This window comes from Dryobates pubescens, chromosome 2 (genome assembly GCF_014839835.1).
Source record: "Dryobates pubescens isolate bDryPub1 chromosome 2, bDryPub1.pri, whole genome shotgun sequence".
Classification (NCBI taxonomy): Eukaryota; Metazoa; Chordata; class Aves; order Piciformes; family Picidae; genus Dryobates; species Dryobates pubescens.
The window spans coordinates 37894628-37913793 of NC_071613.1; the positions used below are offsets into that span (position 1 = coordinate 37894628).

Here is a 19166-nt window from a genome sequence, read left to right on the forward strand (position 1 = left end):
TTTCAGTAAGAGTTTCAAATGGATAAGAAATAATGGAAAGTGACAACTGTTTTTAAAGAAATGTTCAAGAATCTTACTGCTTTTTCTTGCCACCAAAAATCAAAGCACAGAAGCTTTTCTAAGAAAGTACTGAAAAGCATACCTAGATTTACAATGCTATTTTAATCATGGGTTATATGGAACCACAGTAAGTGTTCAGCCCCAGAGCTATTATTGTATGCAGTTACAAGGTCAAATATTTTTGCTCTGTAAAAATATTATATAATGGTTATGCTCCAAATCAGGGCATTCCTTGCTCTGGACCTGTAGTCTCAATTTATTATTGTCTTTCATCCCTCTAACCCAGCTTCCTCCTATCTCTCTTTTCCCTCTGAAAGCTATTTTTTTTTTCTCTCAGCAGAAAATGTTTTCCAGTTAAGATCATCTGAGGGAAGAAAAAAGGTTACATTTTTGTGCAGATCTATATTAAGTGGGGAGACAAATAAATGGGGGCAGACTGTCATCTTGGGTCACTTTTTTTCTGCTTCCCCTGGAATCACTTTACAAAGATTCCAGGGTCATATCTTTCTGTATTTATCTTTCTGTATTTACTGTTGTACAGTACTGAACACACTAATCTTTGAGGGGGCTACTGTGCAGGAAATACATGGAATCCCATTTAACAGTATCCGTTGCTGCTTGACATATGTATATCTTCTGAAACACAATCTAGGCATGGTAGGAGTAGCTGTAAACCAGAGAACATAATGCTTACTTTGGCCTACAAATGGGGATGATTACATTTCCCTGACAACTGATGGTTAAGCATTTGGAAGCACTTCCATTTCTTTGACATTCACAGTACACGAGAGAAATAATGTGCACTAGATGGTCAGTGCAGACTGATAACAGCTGGATCAGTCCGTCAGAAACAAAACAAAGATTGGGCTGGGCAAAAGTTGTAACACTTGGTGGAAACTTTTGACAGTATCACTGCTTTCATCTTTCACTTCGTACTACCTACAGCTGAGGCTGTGACAAATGTGATGCCAGCAGTCTCTCATGTTATTAGACGTTGAATTTCATTTTATCTGAGTAATTCCCCCACACACTCATTTCTCTGCAGATTATTCAGAGGTTAAATCCATTCCCTGCTCTTTGCAGGGTGAAAATGAATGCATAACCACATTTCTACTGGCTGTGGATGAACATGGAAGGACAGTCATTCACAGCATAAAACAGAAAGGTAGGCGCTGAATATTGCTTTTCCTGTGTGAAATCTGATTTTTAAAAATAACAGGGTGAGCTATCTGGAAGCTGAGCTCTTTTCTTCAGCAGCACTGCACCTCCTTGTGTTTGTATTGTTTCTCTGCCCGATCAAAAGAGCACCTCCTCAAGTATGTGTTTGATGTGGTAGTAAAATCAGTACTTTCATGAATGATGGGCAAAATGATCCCTGGGCTGCAAGTGTAAGTTAGTTTTTCTAAAGGTTTGTGCACTTCTAAGATGATGACAATAAATGTCATTTGTATTATATGAGAAAACGAATTCATTTTGAAATTGCATTGGACAAATATCCAAAAGATCATCTGATTCTACTTACCTGATGAAATTCTAGAATGCACTTATGTTTGATGTTGCTGCATAATTCAGTTTTGAATGTTTTGGATAAATAACAGATATTCAACAAATCCTTTTATATTCCTTCATTTAACATTACTTCTTTATTCACTGGTGTTTCACTACATATTTTCATTAAAGCTCCTTATTACATAGGATGGGAGAAAACATGGACAGCACTTTTCAGCTGCAAACAGTTTATTCCAGGGAATAAAAATGTCTTTGTGGCTTTTTTTTTGCGGGGTTGGTTGGTTGGTTGGTCAGTCGGGTTTTTTTACACACCCGGTGTCTCAGTGCTCAATGTTAGTTAGCTTTTAGGGAAAGCCACACAGAGGTGCAAGTTTGTTTCATTGGTGCAAACGGTGTTTCTTTTGTTAATCTTTTGTGCAGCCTTTCTATAGCGTGCACCTAAGTTGAAACCTAGATTCTACCATAAGAACAGCAGTCTGCCCATAAGAAAGTAAATGCTAGTGAAGCACAGCCCTTTGTAAACTACACCCCTAAGAATTGAGAATTTAAGAATAATAATTTATCTTTATTAATTATATTTGCTAGGCATTTTAGACAGATGGGGTGGGGGGGGGGCAGGGGAAAAGAATTAGAAAAAAGAGAAGAGAAAAAGAAAAAAGAGAACTCTCTTAAGGAATGCAGAGTGTATTATATGCCACATAGTGACCCTACCACAACTCTACAGTAACCAGCTTCGCTGCCATCTGCTGTTCTGCTCCTGGGCCTTTACATTTTTGTGCTGTGGCAGCTGTGATGCATGGGAATGTGTGCTGAGGTGAGACCTCCAGAAATGCTCTAGAAATTTATCTCATTTATGGAAATAAAGTCAAGATGGTAGTGGTAGCCAGAGCGTTAAAGCGCTGCTCAAAATAGACTCCTCTGAATTAGTTATATACAACAACCACCAATACAGAAGTAAAAATAACAACAAATACAAAAGTAAAGTTAAATATAACCATGTAAGGCACGTAAGTCTGAAATAATTTTTTTCCAATGTCCTAAAACCACGTTTCAGGAGAAAATTTTGCAAAACAGTAGTGTTTGAAAGCTTTCATGAGCAATGCTTTTTAATATCAGGATAATGCAACTTCTTTGCATTTTGGTCAAGTGAAAACTTCAGTTTTCATTTTGATTCTCTGAAATATTGCATGACAACATTGAGTGCAGAACTTGAAAAGCAAAATTCCTTCAAATTGTTTAGTCCCAACCTTTTCAGCAAGGATTTTCCCCTCGTTGTTTTAATAAGTGAAATGCTGCTCCCTCGGTTTTTCTCAGTGTCATTAGTGACTTTCCCCTAATAAAGATCTTACTATAATGTTTTGCTCTACAACACGTGGGATATCAGTTAATTCACATAGAGATTCAGCCCCAACACTGTAAAATTCATAACCTTGTCAACTCAGCACTGTTTTTCAAAATTACATTGACATGTGAAAATAGTTTTCTAACTTTTCAGAATCTGGGTCTGTATCCAGCAGCTGCTAATCAACACAATAAAAGAGCAGTGGAACAAGTCAGCAATTAATTTTTAAAACACTGTAATGCAATATCGTTCAGCCAGTTTCACAAACACTTTAGCAAGCTAGCAGGTGGAAAATTACATGAACTTGAAGGAAAAGGCATTCACAGCTCACAGCAAATGAGAAGCCCAGCTTGCCTCTTGGCTGGTTTTAATTGCCTAAAATTTATTGATTGCATATCCACAATCATAACTGGTTTTGTTTTCACAGATTGCCCACAGCTCCCAAATATCCTGATGATAATGGTGGGTGTCACACTTGCTATCCTTCTCATTGGCGTTGTTTTGCTTTGCATATGGAAATTACTGGTGTCAGTTCAAGACCAAAAAGAGGTGGCCAAGTTTGAAGCAGAAAAATCAAAAGTCAAATGGCAAACGGTATGTTAAATGCATTGATTTCATATGAGATTGCTTATTTGGTTGCATGATGCACAACTGCCTTTAAAATCTTGTGTCATGGTTTTGTTCATTTAAATTGGTAGGTTTGGTACCAGTAGGTTTGCACTACATTTAATATTCTTTAAAGCAAAATTACAATTTTTTTCTAGGGATAAGAAATAGCCAGGGTTCAATCTCCTGGTTTAATTTTGTCCACATGTCAAAGCATGCACATAACATTTATTTTATTTCTTTTATTAGTACCTCGTCTTTGATTAATCTTAGCGAAGTTGTTTGCTGCCTATGTTATTATCAGAGGTGTAGCCCTCTTCCCAGAAACAGCCTGTTCTAGGAGATTATTGGTAGCCTGCCATGCTGAGAGCCCAGTCACAGAGGAGCAATTAATACAAAGTGTGCAAAATGTGGGTAAAAGGGCAGAGACTTTCAGGCCTTTTGTTCTATCTATAGCTTGTGGGATTCCAATGCAAACTTTTGCCACATGTTCCCTTTTCTTCTTTCCTTTCTGCCTTTGACTTTTTGGCTCTTCTGCAAAAACTGTAAGATTTCTGAGGCACTTTGAAAAACAGCTTGTTAAGTAAGTATTTCTGGTGAATGGCAGGAGGATGGAAGATAGGCTGCTGTTCACCCAGCTCTGTGATTGCAACATTTCTGCAGGATCAGACACTGCTGGCTTTTCAGCTTCTGAGATGGGAAAAATCAGTTACTTATAGACAAGACCACTTGAGAATGTTTTCTTTATCTTTTAGAAGAGCTACATATGGTAAGAGGGAAGGGATGGATACAGCTGACAGAAGCATTTTACTTTTTTGTTGCAAGAGGAAATGATAGGAAGTGAATGATGAGAGGCCAGGATTAAAAGCCTGGGTAGGACTTGCCCTCTTCTCAATGGCTCAGCAAGCACATCATGACAAATCACTGCCTGTGCTTTTAGAATGGCCCACCCACAATATCTGATACACAAACTATATTGGACATACTTGTTAAATTATTATTTGATGATGTGGACTACTTTAACCCAGGAGGCAGATGCGAAGGGAGGCATGTTCCCAACTCTAGAGTGGGTTGTGCTGCCTCATATAGGCCAGTCTGGATTTCAGTGGCTTGGAGAACAAGTGAGCTGCTGAAGGCTATTCTAAATCAATCAAAGGTACAAAACTACTTCTGTATAATGAATAGACCAGAAGTCCTCACTAGAAAAAAAAAACAAGCAGGAGGAGGGTATGATACTGGTCTATAAAATAATGATTCAGGAAATTGAAGATGGGATGTTTGTTCATTGGCTTTTCCCATACAAGCATGGTGAGACAGCATGCTCCAAAGAAGCCACAGCACATCATTACATAACACCTGCTTAGGGAGTATGATTTCTTTACAAAGATATTCTAGATTATAAGTTTGCATGGATTCAAAATGTCTACAGATATAGAAGGAGGACATCCCCTATGACCCAGGGGGGTTGTGAAATGTTGGCTTTTCCAAGGGTAGTCTGCTTTTCCTCCTATTTGGAACACATTGCTGGGCTGGGCTGTTTGCTGGGCTGACCTGAGTTTGTCATGGAGTACAGTACAAATCATCTTCTGCACACTGGAAAGCATGGATGGTACTAGCTGGTGCATGTATGACCTGCATTGTAACACTGAGTAAGGAATTGTGGACCAAAATTATTTCTTTGCTGAAGAGGTCTGATCAAGGCTGTGGTGTGCAGCTATATCTATTTGAGCTGAAATGATGGTAAGATGAGTTCAATATTGCCTGTCTCCTATTTCTTTTGTTACTTGTTTGTTTGTTTGTTTTTAGGAAACAAATCCACTGTACAGAGGCTCAACAACTACTTTCAAAAATGTAACTTACAAGAACCAAGAAAAGCAAAATGAGGCCAGGACTGCAGATTTCTATTAGTATCCCCAACACTACAAACTTAGTTTTACTGGCAAGAAATCTAAAACACTTGTCTCTTCTCAGCCAATTAGGTGATATGTGTTTGCATGTTGCAGTGCTATAATGCAAATATATCTTGAGACGGGAAAAGGTGGTGAAGGTTAGTAGAAATATTAAAAGCCCCTCATCTTAAAATATCATCACAAATACTTTTAATTTTCTGAGGATTGAGAATTATCATATGTAAGGCTATTTTTATGAAATTAGGTATAAGCAATGTGCTGTATATTGCTGTGTTCAAACACATAATCCTACATATCTGGGTTTAGGAATGCATTTGTATCAGTCTATTTGGTGGGCTGGTTTAAACTTAAAAAGCTACTTTTTTCAGGAAAGATGCTTAAACTACTGAGGTTTCCTCACACAACCTGTGTGACTGAATAGTTTTTTCATCATAAACAAGTAGCATTATTGCCTATGTTTTGTATATCCAAGGTATACAAAAACATCTCCTCTCTAACTCTTTTTTCTTGTCCTGTTTTCCTCTCTCCTTGTCCTTGTTGCTGTTTGATATTCTTTAAGAACCTAGTCCCTGGGGTTATCTCAAGGAAAGCTAAATCAAGCCCTTACTCACTTTCTGTTCCAGGTGCAGACTGCTTTCTTTCTTTCTTTCTTTTCTTTCTTTTCTTTCCTTCTTTCCTTCTTTCCTTCTTTCCTTCTTTCCTTCTTTCTTTCTTTCTTTTCTTTCTTTTTTTCTTTCTCTCTTTCTCTCTCTCTTTCTCTCTCTCTTTCTCTCTTTCTCTCTTTCTCTCTCTCTTTCTTTCTCTCTCTCTTTCTCTCTTTCTCTTTCTCTCTCTCTTTCTTTCTTTCTTTCTCTTTCTCTCTTTCTTGCTCTCTTTTTTCTCTCTTTCTTTCTCTTTCTTTCTTTTTATCTCTTTTTCTTTCTTTCTCTTTCTCTTTCTCTTTCTCTTTCTCTTTCTCTTTCTCTTTCTCTTTCTCTTTCTCTTTCTCTTTCTCTTTCTCTTTCTCTTTCTCTTTCTCTTTCTCTTTCTCTTTCTCTTTCTCTTTCTCTTTCTCTCTTTCTCTTTCTCTTTCTCTTTCTCTTTCTCTTTCTCTTTCTCTTTCTCTTTCTCTTTCTCTTTCTCTCTTTTTCCTCTCTTTCTCTTTCTCTTTCTCTCTTTTTCTCTCTTTTTCTTTCTTTCTCTCTTTTTCTTTCTTTCTCTCTTTTTCTTTCTGTCTTTCTGTCTTTCTTTCTGTCTTTCTTTTTTTTTTTTTTTCCTTTTCCCTTTGCTGTCCCCTTTCCTTTCTCCCCACTTTCAATTCTAGTAGCTTGGATCCAGAGCCAAAGACAAATATTTTTTAATTGGAGGCCTTGGTAGAGGAAATTTAAACCAGAGGATTACCAAAACTCCATTTCAACACTGACATTCTGTTTAGGAGCTCAACTGCTGGACCATTATGTGAACTGCTGCAGGGGCCCTTTATGTGCAGTAAAAGTTCAGACTCAGTATCACACACAAATCCAGTACTCTTGCTGATATTTCCAAAATTAGGAGGTTTGTCAAATTCTCAGCAGCCAAACTGTTTATTCATGTGTAGAAGAATGTATCCAGTTCTTTTAGGGCTTTTTGTTTCGATTTGGTTTATGTTTTTTCGTTTGGTTGGGGGGGTTTTGTCAAGCTTTGTGTAGGGTTTGGCTTTGGTTTGTTTTTAAAAAAGCAGCAAATAGATCTATGGATTCCACTTCATATTCATTTCCATGATGTTAACGAAATGAAGAGTTTTAAGTCTCAGTTTTAGCTTGTCACTACTGACTTGCCATAAATTCTTACATTGTAATGCTTTTACTGTGCATAGCATCAGGAAACAGAAAGCCCCAACAAAATCAGCTAATATGCTGGCATAAACAGTTACAACATTGTGCTAACACTGATTTACTTTATATTTTTAATATCACTTGTCCTGTGCATTTTTTTTTTAGTACTCTGGAACAGATGGTCAAAATGTACATATGTGTACAAAAGAGGATTTAGAAATCAAAGGTACCTTGACACAGTCACAGGCAGTTACGTACATTCCCTATGATAAATCATGTATTTGATGTAAAAACTTGATGTTCATTTTGTAATAAATATTTACAAAGTCTGTGCAACTTCAGTCTCTATATCCTCTACAGTTACAGGATGTGAGACTGATATATTAGCTAGCTCAGAACCATGCCTGTTTTAGGGCCTGATCCAAAGCCTGCTGGAGTCAATGGCTACAGATGAGGATCTAGTTTCAGTGAAACTATGAGTTTTGGTTTACAAAGATTGTTTTGTTTAAACAAACTGCTTAATACTGTCTATTAGTGGATTAAACCCTATAGTATATATTTCTGTGCAAAGAGAAATAAACAGTTATCAGATGCCTTTGGAATGAAGGTGATGCTATAACCATGTATTAATTACAAAATTATTGCAGTGTAAAGGAAATTATGGCTATCATTAAACAGAACAGATTATTTACAGGTTTACATCCGTACTCTTCAGTGTTCATGCATGGTGAAAACTGTGCACAGACAAAGCCTTGCATCTGTAGTCCTTCCAACCACCAGACTCGCACAGATGTTGGTGGGATCAAGTCACATGTGGGATCAAGTCCTGTTTCCCTGGAACACAGATAAATTCAGAGGAGGCAAAGCTGGCCTCTGGATTCTATCTCACATTCCACTTGAGTCAGGGTTGCCTAAAAGACTAAAGAAATCTGGATTTAGCCCACATAAATTATCTGTTACTGTTATTTCTTTTCATGTAGGTGTCATCAAATACCAAACTCTCTCTGAAAGAAATGAAAATATTTTTATTACTTTAAAAGTAATTTTAAAATCTGTATCATTTATTAAATACCTTTAAAGTTCTGTTTCTAAGAAGGCTGAGTCTGCTGCTTAGTACTAGGGTTTAAAGTCTTTCTTCTGTAGGTCACCTATTTCAATATTGAATTAAATTTCAATATTCAAATGTTATTAATAAAGTGATGTTTGCATTTCATCGCAAACATTTGGTGGTCTCCATTCCCTTTTCCTAGAGATTTAATGTCACAAAGCTACTCGCTCTCTTCTCACCACGTGTAACCTTCTGATCCTCAGCAAAGATCCAATTTGGTATGAGGGCAATGTCGACAGTCCAGTTACTCCTCCTGGCAATCCGTCTCCAAATTATCCAAGATATGGAGAAATCAGGCATCATATTTTGCAGTTTCCCTGCTGTGACTGACTGTACTATGAATGTTCTGTGCACCTTCAAAATCATCAGGATGAGATCATAGGAATAATTAAAAATTCATCTCAAGAGAGAAAATAGAAGGATTTTGTGAGGAAGATCTCTATTATTAGGGGATATCAAAGAACTAGGCTTATTCATATGAGCCATCCTCTTAACAGCATTAACTTATATCATAAATTTTGACTAAACCTCCAGATTTCAACAATTTTCAAGATGTGAATTGGTATTCACCCCTAGAAACAAGAGTGGTGTTCACTTTTTAAATTAACTGTGTTATTTTTATCTTGTAGCATTTGTTCCAAAGTTAGTTTCCTTCTTTTTTTTTTCCCTTCACCAAACTATGAGTGGTTTTGCTTGTGGTGAGCAGGATGAAAAAGTCTTTCTGCTGTTTCCACAAACGTTGTTTTGACCTGAGGCTGGACCTTGAGAGTGGCCAAAACATTTTTAATAGTAATGCTTCTATTCACTGAAGAATTAAACTGAATAAAAGAACAATCATTAGCAATGTCGTGGGTTTTGCATATCTTTCACATCCTGTAGAATGCTAATTTCAGTAATGTATGTTAAACGGATAATTTTTTATTTGAATTCTAGAAATTGCATGTTAACTTGTATTGTGTATGTCCAGATTGTGTTCAGCTTTGTTTCATAATATAACTAGTGGGTAATGAGTCTGGGATACAAATCTTGGAAGTCAAGCGCAGTACTCTTCATGTCTTGTCTGCTTTTATACAGACGTTCAAGGGTTTTTTGGTGTAAGGGAGTTATTGCCACACAAAACTTACCACATAATCTAAAAGTGAAAAAAAGGAAGCAGTTTTTATCTTAGTCTATTTGAAAGAAACAGTTAAATGACTCAGTTTGTTTCTGTATTAAAAAAAAAAAAAAAGAAAAATAAGTTATTTAACCTTGAATAAAGATTGTAAAATTGAATGCATGTTTTAATATGCCTTTACTGTTCTCTCTTCATTTCCCACTTCAGCTTCTGTTTTTATCATTGTTTTCACATGATTTGATGAATCTTATGAATCTGATGAATTAGCAAACCTCTACTCTGATGAGACTCCATCTGGAGTACTCTATTCAGGTCCAGAGCCCCCAGCATAAGAAGGACATGGACTTGTTGGAGCAGGTCCAGAGAAGGGCCTGATCACTTCTCCTATGAAGACAGGCTGACAGAGTTGGGGCTGTTCAGCCTGGAGAAGAGGAGGCTCCAGAGAGACCTCATATACCAGATTCCCAGTTTACAAAGGCATGTAGTGATAGGACAAGGGTCAATGGCTTTAAACTGATAGAGGGTGGAGTTAGATCAGATGTAAAGAAGACATTTTTTACTGTGCCAGTGGCGAGACACTGAAACAGGCTGCTCAGAAAAGTTGTACAAACCTTCTCCATGGAAGTGTTAAAGTACAGATTGGATGGGGCTTTGAGCAACTTGGTTTAGTGGAAGGTGTCCCAGCCCAAAGCAGTGCAGTTGGGACTAGATGATCTTTAAGGTCTGTTCCAACCCAAACCATTCTATGATTTCTCATGCTTTGCCATGCCCTAGAGCTTATTTTACAACTCCCCTCCCCCCTTTTTAAAGAAACCACATGACATTTAACATCTGGATTTTATTCTGTTTGTGATCTTTTTACTTTTCATGGAAAGGAGTTAATGGATGAAAGCTGTAAGCAACCTATTTCTGGAACTCTCATTGCCTGCATATGGCGTTCTTTTATACAACGATCCCTGAATTGCACAACTTGCTTAAAGCTAAAGATCCGTGAGTTCTCTAAACATAACAGCAGTAATATCTTTTTGGAACTACATGGTGAAGTGCATATATTCTCCTTAATTTTTTTAATCCTTTTTTTTCTCCTCTTATGAAATTCCATTCACCCCAACTCTCTGGGCCCAGCTATCTAGCCAGTTTCTTACCCAGAGGAGCGTGCACCTATCCAAGGCATAAGCAGCCACTTTTTCCAGGAGGATACTGCGGGGCACAGTGTCAAAAGCTTTACTAAAGTCCAGGCAGACTACAACCACAGCCTTCCCCTCATACACTGTGTCATAGAAGGAGAGGTCAAGCAGGACCTACCCTTCATGAACCTATGCTGACTGGCCCTGATTACGTGGTGATTCTGCATGTGTTGCATAATGGCACTCAAGATGATCTCCATAACCTTTCCTGGCACTGATGTGAGATTGACAGATCTGTAGTTCCCCTCTTTCCAGTCCTTATTGTAGATGCTAACCTCCAGTCAACTGGGACCTTCCTGGTTAGCCAGGACTGATGATAAATGATAACAAGTGGCTTGGTGAGCACCTCTGCCAGCTCCCTCATTATCCTTAGATGGATCCTATCTGTTTACATGTGAATAAGCAACACAGAGGAAAAATAATCCATTTCTTATCCATTCAAATCATGAAACAAAAGTTGTCAAAGTTTTATGGGACTTATATTTAGTCTAAAATGTCTGGTAAGCAATTAAATGATAGCTTTATTGCCTTGTTTAGAAAGTGTAACATTTGTTGATGACAGTATGTGTAATTTCTGGGGTTTAGTACAATGAGTCATAGGTTTGTTTAGTGAACAAGGCTACAGACTAATATTAGCTTTCCTGGGGAACACAGTAACTACTCTTTTGTAGCAAACATGCAAAATTTGCCTTGTTCTACTATTGATTTTTTTCAAGAATAGTACTAAAAATGTATGGCATACTAACCTCAGCATGTGCCTCTCAGCTCTGTAAACCTGTGCTCGTTACCAAGGATAGGAGCTCTTTGTAAAGTATCCCCAGGCATAGGATATCTAGGCCAACGCATTCAGATGTGGGTCAGCTGAGAGTAGAATCAGTTAAGAGCTACATGAAGACTGAGACAAAAAGTAGTTCTACTTAATATTTGCATGTCATTCCCTGTTCTGTGATAAAAGTGTTATTTAGTTTTGTTCTACCGATCCAAAGTCCTGACTTAGCACTATGAGAAGTTCAGTGAACAGCAGCCAGGAGAATATCCAAGACTCCCCTGCACAACATGGCAGCATCCCTCCCCTCAAACAGTGCAAGAGAAGATGTTCAAAGTGTAAGAGAGAACCACAGTCACTTTCTTGTTTTGTTGGCATTCTCTGCAGAGCTGCTGATGGCATGCTTAGGATCCCACAAGAGCTCTTTACACCCTGTTTTACCCATGTCCTTCTGGCCCCACTGCTGGCAGGCACTTGGAACTGCAGTGTGTATAATTCATATGCACAGAAACGGCCACATAGGTACCTACTGTGTCCACATCATGCCCATGCAGGAATAGCAGCTGTCTAGTAGAGGTTTAGATGCATAAGGCTGCATTAATGCTCTTGATGTTACCCTTACAAGGCAGTTGTTTATTTTGGGAAAAGAAGTTTCTAAAGCTTGGAATAACAAATAAAACTTGAGTCACATTTAGACTAAAACCTATATTTTGACTAGTTAACATTAAACTGATAGTTTGTAACTAGGAATTTCAGTTAACCTGAAACTGGCCAGTATATGCTGTCCTACAGGACCATCTTATCCAATGCAGGCTGATGGGGACTGAAACTGCAGAGCCTGGAAAGCTGCATCAATTGCCTGGGATCACAGGAGAATGGAGTGGTGCAACAGAAACACGCAGGTAGAGCTGTCAAAAGGAAATGGAGTGTCACTGGGCATGGATGGAATATGTCAGAGGAGGTAGGGTAGATGGAAGGAGTATCCTTTATCAGATGTAACAGGAGTGGCAGAGCTAATAAATAAGAGTAGTTCTGTACCTAGGGTAAACAGCAAAACTTGTAAGTGAAAGGGAAAATTAATACAAACTTGGGAGCTGACCAGAGCTGCCTGGGAACCATCATTTTTCAGAGCTAAGTAGAATCTCGGAAGGTCCCTCCGAAAAAGATGGAACTGTCATTTTCTCAGCATGGCTAATGGAAGCAATTCTGGTCCTGCTTTTTCTTCCTGGCTATTTTCTGGTTTGATATTCTCATTCTGGCTGGTAGCAGACCAAAGAAACAACAACAACAACAACAAAAGACCTGTCCTCAGACATGAGAAGGTGCTGAGCACATGACACACTGGATCTGTGTATGTGCTTTAAAAAGCAATGGGTTTGTGAGAAAATGGAATTAGTGTGATTTGTGGATGAAGGCCATGAACACACACTGAGTTCCTATTTGTGCATAGTTCTCATAATGAAGACTGAGTTAATATGTTAGTAGATATAGAAGACATCTTGAACATCTTTGTAGAGTATCTGGGTAACAAAAGCAGATCAGTTCAGACAAGTGCATATATATAAAATAAATGGATCCAAGTATACACAAAAGGAAAGCAAACAGATTATTGACAGAGAGATTAAAATTATTTAAAAGAAAAAAAATGCATTTCAGACAGCAAATGAACTAAAGAAGCTGAATCCCCACAGCAAATGCTTTGAAGGAAGGCAGGTAAAGCTTAAAACAAGCAAACATTTATATATGCATTTGTATATATTTATATACTTGTCTGCTATGCATGAAGAACAATGCAGAAGGGTGGGTATGCAGACTGAAAACAAACTGTCCACCTGAATCCAGTAAAACTACTGTATCTTTAACCCAGAGGTTCTACTGAATTTGGACTTCACTATTCTCAGCTTTCTTAACACTGAAACTCAGCCCAAGTAGAGGGCAGCTCCAGCAAATATTCAACTGAAGACAGTCATGAACAAAATGAAACGTGGCTATTATTCTTCCACATGCCAAGTGTGAAATGACTTGGCGCTGACGAGCTGACCTCGCTAAAAAACCCAGTCTCTGAGCGGTGATTGGGAAAGCGGGGATGCTCAGGGACAGAGCAGCAAACCCGTGAACACGGACTATGCTGTCAGTGGTCTCCCACCTCCAGTGCCGCTGTGTATTTCTGGTTCTTCTTAGAACAAAAGTCCCTGGACTATAGGTATGAGAAAGTAAGTGTTTTCAGATGGAAAATAAGAATCATACAGAGCTTTTTGTCCGCTTTTATTCACAGCCCTGGTCTGGAAGGCCGGCCCCAGCTGCATGACCGGCGTTTCCAAACCCGGCCGACCGTCTCCGGCAATTTACCCCCACCTGAGGATACAGGCTCCAGCGGGACTGCGCGACCCCCCTGGCCGCACGAAGGGAGCCGGGGGGCCGCCCCTCCAGGGCTGTCCCTTCCTGCCCCTCCCCTCCGCCGCGGGGAGCCGCTGGGGTGGGGTCGCTCCTCTGCCCTCCCCGGGGCAGGGCTCGGCGGGGCTGGTTCCGCGAAGCAGACTGATTGCGGGCAGTGCCGCGGCGATGTTGGGCTTGTGGCTGCTGGCTTGCTGCCTTCTGTTCGGCGGCCGCGGCCCGGCGCCGGGCGCCGTGGCCCTTAGCCGGGACGCGGTGCCCTCTCTTCGGAGTGAGTGACGCCTCCGGGGGCGGCGCAGGGCGGGGGTGGGGTGGCTGGCGGCGCGGAGCAAGCACCCCGGGGTAGCCCGCGGCGGTTCGGACAGCGGCGGGTTGCTCGCCCCGGGCTGGGTGGGCTCCCCGACCGCAGCGCAGTCCCGTCTCTCCTTGCGGGGTTCTCAGAGGTGTGGAACTCCACTTAGGGGTTTGTCCCGTGGCGCCCTGCAGTGCTTTGGGCAGTCACGACGTGTCAAGGCTGGGCGAATCTCCTGCTGGGATCAGCCCGATCCTGGCCGGGATGTTTCGGGCAGGGCGAAGGTCTCGGCTCGCACAGGGGTAAGGGAGTGGGGGCGTTGAAGAGATGGGGGCAGATACCGAACCCGTGAGAACCAGCCCTGCCAGCTGTGCCTTTACGCCCTTTCTGTCCTCCCCACTTGCATTGCTTTCATTGCACCTGGAGGAATACAGCTTGTTTTTTTTCCCCCTCATTTCCAATAAATTTCAGTTATTTTCTATTGTTACTGCATAAGCAAATGTCACTGCCTTTTGAGAGGAAGGAGGTGGAGGGGTGCGGAGGAAGGAAATTAAGATATCTTGTTCTCCTAGTTTTGTTATAGCTAATTTTTCACTCTTGGCTGTATTGAACCTAAGTAGTCAGAACTTCGAGGTACTGATCAGCTGTCAGCACTTTGTCTATGGCTTCACATCAGCTTAAGGCTTCTCTTCCTGGAGTTTTTTTTTGACACCTTCCCCTTGTATGGAGGGGTTTGATTGGAGGAGCAACAGAGTGTTTCTGAAGGCTTCCCTCCACTCTGTCAGTTCCTGAAGTGTAGATTACCTCCTTGTCCCTTCTGGGGCTTGCAAGTTTATAGAGTCCCTTGCAGTTCTTCATCTGCAGGATCCTCCCTGAGCCCAGGAGCTTTGTAACAACGCCCTTCTAGGAGCACACCTGTGAAACGGTTTGTGTAGCTTCACAAGCTGAACGGAGTAGAGCTTGACAAGTGTTCTCAAGGTTTGGTGTTGCTCCAGTGATGTCAATGCCTGACTTGAAAGGGCTGAGATGGAGCCCATCTAGCTGTCACTCAGTCTTCCATCTGTTGAGTCTTACCTCTGCCTCGAGCTGGCTGTTACTTCGTAGTGTTTTGGCCAGCACAGCTCTCTCAACAGTTCATTTTGTAGCTGGGGATCAGAAACCACATTTTGAAGGGCACTGTGTGGCTCAAGATCTGGTCATTGTTGGCCTAAGTTTCTGTGGAGTGAAAAAGAAAAGCATTCTTTTATTGATGGAGATCATCCAGATGGGTTGTTTGTGTGTGGGATAAGACCCTTATCTTTTCTCAGCAGTGATTGCCACCTGTAAGACCCTTACAGATATAAGTATTCAGAAGATAGGAATCATTGTGTTTGGGTTGTGATGTTGCTCCCCCCAGGAAGCTGTTGCATAGGAGCTGCTGTGTGCTGTCAAGGTGAAGGTAGATTGGGAGTTTGCATAAGTGTGAATCCCAGTGTCATGGTGAAGTAACCTTATTAGTCAGTGTTTACTGGTGCTAGCAACATCCCAGCTTCCACTGATGTAGCAAGTTAACAGTGTGTTTTCTTGGTTAACCAAGTTAAGACCACTGTAGGAAATACATAACTTAGCATAAGAGGCAAAAACTTTTTCTGGCGATGTAGGCAGAGATACCCATGCTGCCTGTGGAGAATAGCATTGGGTATGAGGGATGAAACCAGCACAAATGACACAATTTAACAGAAAACTTAAAAGCAAAGGGCCAAACTGGTTGTCTGATGGTTTTTCAGTGAGTTCAGACACATGAGTGCTGTAGAGATGATGATTAAAGAAACCTTGCTCTGATGCAGTTGAGGACTTGATGTAGGACGGTTGCTAGGTGTTTGGGAGGTGCCATTATATAGAACAGGCTGATTTTCATCTGCTGACAGTCAGAAAGGCTTGTCTCTATTCCTACACCATCACAAGCTACCAATGCCTATAGACATGTGGAAAAACACCCCGTTACCAGTGATAGTCTGCAATGTGACTCTGTTCTCTCTGTGAATCAAATTGCTTGATCTGCTCTGTGCAGTCTCTTACCAGAAACTTCTGCATAGTCTATCACCTCTGTCCTGCTTGTTGCATGGTTTTTACAATGACGAGCAGATACACCACTGTCCCAATGCTGCTTGAAGAAACTTGCTTTTCTAGAGCTACACTTAAACTATGTACTAAACCCAGACAGTGTATAGGTGAACCTCATACATTAGATGTGAGCTATATCAGTTTGAAAAGTTTTGTGGGTTTTTTTAAATTATCATTGTTACTACTTCAGAGTGTTGGGTGTAGTGAGTTACAGCAGCTAGAAAGCACGTGGCAGAAATTGTCACTGTAAAATTTCAAGGCAAAATGGAAGGAATGCTGCTCAGGTGTTCAATGCATAGTCTTTCACGGCAGAAAATAAATATCCTACCTATAACAAGAGAAGAAATCCATGGGTTAATTACTATTGGATCTCAGAGTGAATGAAATAGCTGAGCTGTGATTTTTGCTGATTTTCAGTTCCTCAGCTGCCCTATTTTTTTTTTTTTCAGTCTGTATGCTCAGTTAAACATTTGCTCCCAAGATACTAAACAGCTGACTTCTTTTCACATACCTACAATGTGATGTCACATAATCCATTACATTTCTTAATGATTCCAAGAAAGCCTGGATGTCAAGGCTAACCCCACAACATCTGCTGTGGTCCAAGGTAGCCATGTATGGTTGAACTGTACGTATCCAATAGGGAAGGGATACTTTAACCCTTAGCTATCAGCTGTCATGGTATTGATAAATCTTCCCTATCTGTATCCTATTTGCAATGCAAAATATTTTTTTCTGCCTCTATAGTTTCAGAGAGTGAAGAATGACTATGGCAGAGAATTTGTCAATGTCAGCTGTAAACTTTTCAGCTTTTGCTGTAGTTGCACTTTCCAATCTGCTCCTCCACTTCCCCTCCAGGAATCATTTTACAATATCCAGTATGGCTTCTTGTAAACTGGGTGTTTCTTGGTGACCAGTGTTTTTTATTCTTAGAACATGATTGATGTCTTTGGGCATTCCTTTTTATTTATTTAGTATTTATTTTTGTTACCCAACATGGGAGATGTTACGTAGATTTATTTTTGTTCTTCACATGTCAAAAACTAAACTGGCAGTAAATTTAGACCAGTACTCATTTTTTGAAGTGCCAGTTATTCTGATGGATATTTTCATTTTTCTTCCTAAACAGCTCCAGGTAAAATGTTTGTGTTTTGATACTATTTGATCAATTGCAGTATTCTACAGTCTGAAACTTCTTTTTTTTTTTTTCACCCCCCTACAGATAAAGGCATATTTATTATCCAAAGTGAAGGCTCCAACTTGTGCATTAAAGTGGACACAGTTGGCCTCGTTCTGGAAGACTGCAGTCAACTCTCAAAAGACATGTTATGGAAATGGGTATCTAATCATCGTCTTTTCAACATAGGCAGAAGTACCTGTCTAGGACTGAACATCAGTAGACCAGAACAGCCATTAAGTATGCTTGAATGTGACTCAACTCAATACTCATTACGGTGGGATTGTGATGGAAAAGCGTTAGTCGGTATGGCAGAATACAAATTAGCTGTTGAAAGCAGCAAGCGTATTGTGGCCAAAAAAAAATCTTCCTACCAGTGGAAACAGTACATGTCCTATGATGAAGACCTTTGTGAACACCCATTTCAAGGTAAAAAAATAAAAATCTGTCATAGAAATGTAGATAGGAAAAGTGGTTTCCAAAATTCTTTTGAAGCAAGGTCAGGTGCTTATGATCCCTTCTAGCCTCTACTGTGGTTTAAGATTTACAGTTTGCGGGTTTGTATGCAATAATTGAGGTGAGCATACCACACACTATTTTTTTTCCTTACCAAAAAAGCATTATTCTTGCAAATCAGGAAGTGCTCATTTTCACATCCCCTATAAAATGAAAGGAGGATTTGCTGTCCTGCAGCTTTCATTATTAGATAAACCCAAAGAGAGGTAAGGAAGCCTTTGGAATTCTGATCACTGAAAATCAGTCTGTGGTCACAGCATGCAAGAACCAGCACAATCAGCACCTGGACTCTAGCCCTGCCAAACTTTGGAGCAGAGATGAGGCTTTTGATTAATCCTGCAGTACAGCTAATGAAGGTGTAGGAATGTGTGTCAAGATCCAGGTCTGCAGACCTGAACAGTTTTCTGGGTCTAAGGACTAAGGTAAACCTGTTGACTACAAACAGCCACAGACAGACTGTACCTTGGCCTCTTCCTCAGCATTTCTGTAGAAGGAAAGACATGATGTTTTCACAATATGTCTCAGACTGGATGTCTTGTTTCTCCCCATTTGAACAGTGTGTTTGCCTTGCAGGTCTGGTCCCAGTGGTTTCCTCTGCAATTGTAGCTGGACTCAGCCTCTGCTCTCACCAAAGTCCTTTGGGAGCTGTGGTAGCTGGGAAAACTTTATAGCTTCCAACTTCTTTAAAACCTAGTGGAGCTTATACTTAAGACCAGACAGAAAATATTTAAACCCACAAAAAGTCTTACACATTAGCTGTGTGCATATTGCAAGATGAGGGTATACCTGGTTTAGCCCTACCACTGCAACATTTAGGAGATGAGGCTCAGTCTTAGGCTGGCGCTCCTAGCTTAGTTTCAGGACCAAAGAAATGAACTGCATTGACAAATTCTCTATCAATTTCTGTTTTCTTCCTACTTGAGCTTATGCACATTCAAATACAAGCCAGTGTGTTGGCCCACCAGGCTGGTGGGGCACTTCTGCCTTCAAAGAAAGCATGTATATAACCAGTGAGAGGTTTATAGATGTTGAACTTGGTTTCTTGCCAGGGCTGGGATAATCCTTTGCATCTTCCTAGCCAGCAGTGTGGTAACAGGCAGAGAGAGAAGCAGTCCTGATTATTTTTTTTAACCCATGTTCTTTGTATCATTTGTTCACATCAGTAGGCTTTAAAAGGGATTTACAATGTGTAAACTGGGTTTTTTATATGTGTGCAGCCAGCCATTATATCTAGTAGCCCCTAGGAACCTGGCAGTATGTTCTGATTCTGTTGTTGAAGTACTTTGATC

At 40.3% G+C, this 19166-nt stretch overlaps 2 protein-coding genes across 4 annotated transcripts in view; both read left to right on the forward strand.

The window, feature by feature from the left end:
* Window positions 1-5475, forward strand: part of ITGB6 (integrin subunit beta 6) — a 31644-nt gene extending 26169 nt beyond the window's left edge. For all 3 annotated transcript variants that reach the window (XM_009911078.2, XM_054168586.1, XM_054168580.1), the window contains 3 exons: window positions 1106-1225; window positions 3339-3505; window positions 5324-5475. In XM_009911078.2, coding sequence (XP_009909380.2) covers window positions 1106-1225; window positions 3339-3505; window positions 5324-5425 — 389 coding nt within the window. In that variant the 3' untranslated portion in view covers window positions 5426-5475. The remainder of the gene's footprint in view (window positions 1-1105; window positions 1226-3338; window positions 3506-5323) is intronic.
* Window positions 5476-13957: 8482 nt separating this feature from the next.
* Window positions 13958-19166, forward strand: part of PLA2R1 (phospholipase A2 receptor 1) — a 41534-nt gene continuing 36325 nt past the window's right edge. Inside the window, exons 1-2 of the mRNA XM_054175231.1 lie at window positions 13958-14060; window positions 17407-17790. Of these exons, the coding sequence (XP_054031206.1) occupies window positions 13958-14060; window positions 17407-17790 (487 nt within the window). The remainder of the gene's footprint in view (window positions 14061-17406; window positions 17791-19166) is intronic.